Source organism: Archocentrus centrarchus, chromosome 4 (genome assembly GCF_007364275.1).
Source record: "Archocentrus centrarchus isolate MPI-CPG fArcCen1 chromosome 4, fArcCen1, whole genome shotgun sequence".
Lineage (NCBI taxonomy): Eukaryota > Metazoa > Chordata > Actinopteri > Cichliformes > Cichlidae > Archocentrus > Archocentrus centrarchus.
In genome coordinates, this window is record NC_044349.1 from 35,867,053 (window position 1) to 35,872,298 (window position 5,246).

The window sequence follows — 5,246 nt, forward strand, 5'->3', positions numbered from 1 at the left end:
GAAGTCTCAAGCAAAGCGTATAGCTGGTCGAGCTGCCTCACTTTATGGTCAAGAAGCTTCTAAGCCAACAACGAAAGAGCCACGTGCTTCCAACAGACCAAAGGAGAAATCGACAGCATTTTTCTTTACTGCCAGCAATGATCGAAGTTCAAGAGAGAGCTCAGCCAGACCGAAGTCCTCATTAAAGCCTAGACCATATTGCCCTCATTGCAATAATACAGAGCATTTCCTGAATGCCTGCACAGATCTCAAGAAACTAAGCACGGGACAGATTGTGCAGTGGTTATCTGATGGACAACGGTGCTGGAAATGTGGCAGATCTCACAAGCCAGAGGTTTGTACCCTCAAACGACCCTGTAATACCTGTAAAGAGCAGCATCTGACAGTATTGCATGATGCAGTCCAGCAAATCCAGAAGAGTGTACTTATGGTGGCTGCTCCGAGCACAAAGGTGTATTTGGACAGACCTAACAGATCTCCTAAAGTGATGCTGAAGGTTGTAAAGGTCTTACTTCACAACAAAGACAGAGTACTGGAGACTTATGCAGTGCTAGATGACGGCTCAGAGCGAAGCATCATTTTACCACAAGCCGTGCAACGCCTTCAACTTGCCCCGGAGGATGAGGTGCTCACCCTTCGAACTGTTCACCATGAGGTAGTACAGCTTCACGGTGCTTCAGTTGCCTTACACGTGTCTTCCCCACACAAGCCTCAGAAGAAGCATTTCATTTAGCAGGCCTTCACCTCAGACAATCTGAGTCTCTCAGAGCATTCATACCCAGTGAAGACTCTTCAACGGAGACACAGACACCTCAGCAACGTACCGTTGACTCCTGTAGACCGCATTCAACCCCTGCTGCTTATAGGATCAGACATGCCTCATCTCTTGGCACCCATAGAGCCAGTTCGTATGGGCCCACCAGGAGGACCCATTGCAGTCCACACTGAGCTTGGCTGGTCGCTTCAAGGTCCTATCAGCACCGACCAAATCCCTCACTCAGAGCAGCAGTGTCTATTCACAGCAACAGTCGCACCGGACTATGAGCTCTTCAGGAATGTGGAGCGACTTTGGCAGATGGATACATTGCCTTATGTAAGTAAGCAGGTGACCAGATCAAAACAAGATCAGCAGGCTTTCAACCTCCTTCAGGCCTCAACCATCAGAGTTACAGTAGACGAGATAAAGCGATATGCTACCCCGCTGCTTCGCAGAGTCAACTCCACCACTCTTCAGGCTCCGATGGAAGCAGTATTACCTGGCCTTCGCAGCACTGAGAGGAGGCTAGCAAAAGATCCACAACGTGCTGAGGTATACTGTCAGGAAATTAAGAAGCTGGAGGAGATGGGCTATGTATCCGTAGTGGCACCTGAGGAGGCTAAATCAACATCCGAATCCTGGTTCATACCCCATCATATGGTACGGCACAACAACAAAGACAGGATTGTCTTCAACTGTTCTTTCCAGTATGAAGGGAAGTCTCTCAATGATCTTCTCCTCCCTGGACCTGCCCTAGGTCCCTCTTTACTAGGGGTTCTCATTCGGTTCCGGCAGTACCCGGTTGCAGTGAGCGGGGACATCAAGAGTATGTTTCACCAGATACGTCTGTTGCCTGCCGACAAACCAATCCTGCGCTTCATCTGGCGGGACATGAAGAGGAATGAAGAGCCAAAGATCTACGAGTGGCAAGTTCTTCCATTCGGCACTACATGCAGCCCCTGCTGTGCCATCTACGCTTTACAGCGACACGTTCAAGACAACAGTGAGTCTAACCAGACCTTGTAGATTGTGTAGAGCAGTCATTCTATGTGGATAACTGTCTCCGCAGCACACATTCGAAGGAAGAAGCTAAAGAACTAGTTGATGGTCTACGCCAGCTGCTCCACACTGGAGGTTTCGAGATACGCCAGTGGGCCAGCAACGTTCCAGATGTGATTGAACATCTCCATCCGATATCCGGTCTGAGAGCAGTGATTTATGGCTTTCTCAACACAGCGCAAGTCTTCAAGAATCAACCCTTGGACTGTCTTGGGATTGTCTACGTGACTCCCTGAAGTACAAACATCGGCCTGTAGAGCAAATTGAACCCACAATGAGGAACGTCTACAAAGTGCTTGCCTGCCAATACGATCCACTCGGATATATTGTACCCTTCACCACGAGGGCCAAGATTTTGGTACAGGATCTCTGGAAGGAACAGCTCGGGTGGGATGAGCCGATCCAGCCACAGAGCCTTCATGACCGATGGATTGCTTGGATGCAAGAAATTCCTGATCTTCTTCAGATGGAGATTCCAAGATGTTACGCACCAGAATCAGCTGATTCATCTACCTCAAGTAGAGACATTCACATTTTCTGCGATGCCTCAGAGAGAGCATATGGATCTGTTGCCTATTTGCGAACAGAAGACGCTCAAGGGGAAGTTTATACATCCTTTGTCCTGGCCAGATCACGGGTAGCTCCCAAGAAGCAATTGTCCATGCCACGGCTAGAGTTAAGTGCTGCTCTTACTGGTGCACAATTAGCTAATGTCCTTCAAAGTGAGCTTACCTTACCCATCAGAAGTGTTGTTCTCTGGTCAGACTCCACTACAGTTCTCCATTGGATCAAGTCAGAATCTTGCCACTACAAGGTTTTCGTGGGGACACGAGTGGCAGAGATTCAGAGCCTCACTGATGTGAGCAACTGGAGATATGTGGACAGTGGCAATAAGCCCGCTGACGACATAACGAGGGGTAAGACATTGAAAGAGCTGTCTCGACCACATCGTTGGCATCAAGGTCCTGATTTCCTACGACTTAAAGAGGAACATTGGCCTACCAGCCCAACTTCCTGTCCAGAACTTGAGGACGGTGAGTTGAGGAAATCTTCCTTCTGTGGACATGTGACATTAAACTCCCACTCTCAGCTACCAGATGTCAGCATGTTCTCCACGTGGAAGGACCTCATACAGGCAACAACCAGGACCCTTCATGGGGCGGCTGAGCAGGACTCCAGCTCATCCTATGAAGCACCCGACTACATTCAAGCTGAGAACCTCCTCCTAAAGCAGGCACAGTTGGAGTCATTCCCAGAGGAGGTCCGGACCCTCATGTCTGACAGACCTTTACCCACCAGCAGCTGTTTGAGTTCTTTATCCCCTGAATATGATAAAGGAACAGGACTTCTCAGAGTTGGAGGGAGATTAAGGAGAGCAGAGCAGCTAGAGTGGGACACCATTCATCCTATCATATTGGATCCTAAACACCCCCTGACGAAGCTCCTCATCCAAGACTTTGATGAGACCCTTCTCCATCCTGGACCTGAACGGGTGTTGGCTGAACTGCGACGCCGCTTCTGGATTCTGCGGGGGAGAGAAGCAGTCAAAAGATATCAGAGCCACTGTATGAAGTGTCAAGCATGGCGCGCCAACCCTTCTGTCCCCAAGATGGCGGATTTGCCACCAGCTCGACTGCGCCTGTATAAGCCGCCATTTTATTCAACTGGTGTTGATTGTTTCGGTCCCTTTACCGTGAAGATAGGACGGAGAATGGAGAAACGTTGGGGCATAATCTTCAAATGTATGACCACCCGCTGTATACATTTAGACCTCCTGGAGAATCTTGATGCAGATGCATTCCTGATGGCCCTAAGGCGCTTTGTCGCCAGAAGAGGTAAACCTAAGGAGCTTCTGTGCGACAATGGCACCAACTTTGTTGGAGGAGCTCGAGAGCTGCATGAGGCCTTCGAGACCTTAGCTCCTCAGTTAAAGGAACAGTTGGCAGAACAGCAGATTGCATTCTGTTTCAATCCCCCCAGCGCTCCACATTTCGGCGGAGCATGGGAGAGAGAAGTGAGGTCAGTTAAGACTGCTCTTAAAGTTGTGCTTAAGGAGCAGACTCTCCCAGAAACTGTGTTTCGCACAGTTCTAGTAGAAGTGGAGGGCATTTTGAATGCCAAGCCTCTAGGCTATGTATCCACGGCTGTAGCAGATCCAGATCCTATTACACCCAGTATCCTGCTGATGGGACGTTATGATGCATCACTCCCTCAAGTCATGTATGATCAAAGTGACCTGCTCGGCAAGCGACGATGGAGGCATAGCCAAGTTCTTGTCGACCATTTTTGGTCCCGATTCATCAGTCACTATTTACCCAGCCTGCAGGAGAGACAGAAGTGGCTGAGAGATGGGAAATGCCTCACTCCAAACCAAGTAGTTCTCATTGTCGATCCCCAGCTTCCGAGAGCTTCGTGGCCTGTTGGGAAGGTGACGACTACTTATCCTGGAGCCGATGGACGCATCCGGACTGCTGCCGTTAAGGTCAAGGATCGGACTTATATTAGGCCGGTTGCTCGTCTAGTGGCGCTCCCTAAGTTCGAAGATGAAGAGGATGACTTAACGGGCTGAGTGACCTTCCTAACTGGATTCGACTGTCTGTGTCGACAGTCGGGGGCGGCTGTGTTAGAAAGCCCACACTGTTAGTTTGGTTGATATGTAGCATTGTGTTTGGTTTATCGTGAGTTTGGAATTTCCTATGTTATTGAACTCATTGTAGCTTTACATGAGTCCTTTGAATGCACCACAGGTGCGATGCGGAGCAGACATTTTCTGCCGTTGCTCTTCTCCCTCGGTGCAGTAACGTGGAGAATGGGTTCACTTGTATTCCTTAGTTTTATCGTGTGTAAATGCCAGAAGGTGAGTTTGATAACTTTATTAAGTAGTTTGAGTCCTTCTGAACGTATTTACTTGTATGCATTGATGTTTTCCTTTAATAGAGCGATGTATGATTCAGTGTGCTCATTAGCGCTGATTGAGAGCTGCACATACAAGGTTATGTGACTTTTGGGGATATTCTGTTAACTGAAGACGGTTCTTTATTTGTAGTTGCTGTTGTCATTCAGTTATGGGTTATAATGATTATTGTACTGATGATTATTTGTTTATTATATTTTCAGACCACAATCCACAATCCAAATTCACAATTGACAGTTTATAACAATGCATATGTATTCGAACTGGATGGAAAGGAACTGTGAACCTTAATAAACGATTCAAACTGGAATCTGCATCCGCCGTTCTTTAACTTGAACGCACCCCCCATATCTTGCTGCTCTAAACCAGAAACATTAGGAGACAACGCAACCCTCTCCTTTTTATACACACTTACAACCTGATACACATAGGACCTTTGGGGCAGGCATGTTACTCAGAGGTTGATGAGATGGGCCGCTGAGGTGGCCCCACTCGGATCCTCGTCACTGTCTGTCT

At 48.3% G+C, this 5,246-nt stretch overlaps 1 protein-coding gene across 1 annotated transcript; it reads left to right on the forward strand.

The window, feature by feature from the left end:
- Positions 1–3,388: 3,388 nt before the first annotated feature.
- On the forward strand, positions 3,389–5,017 carry LOC115779573 (uncharacterized). Its single transcript, XM_030728320.1, has 2 exons — positions 3,389–4,673; positions 4,934–5,017. The coding sequence occupies exon 1, from the start codon at positions 3,426–3,428 to the stop codon at positions 4,383–4,385; it is 960 nt and encodes a 319-aa protein (XP_030584180.1). The 5' UTR covers positions 3,389–3,425; the 3' UTR covers positions 4,386–4,673; positions 4,934–5,017.
- Positions 5,018–5,246: the final 229 nt, after the last annotated feature.

Excerpts from the sequence above, each read along its gene's own strand:
- LOC115779573 (XM_030728320.1), top strand. The coding sequence starts at position 3,426 with ATGGCGGATTTGCCACCAGCTCGACTGCGCCTGTATAAGCCGCCATTT.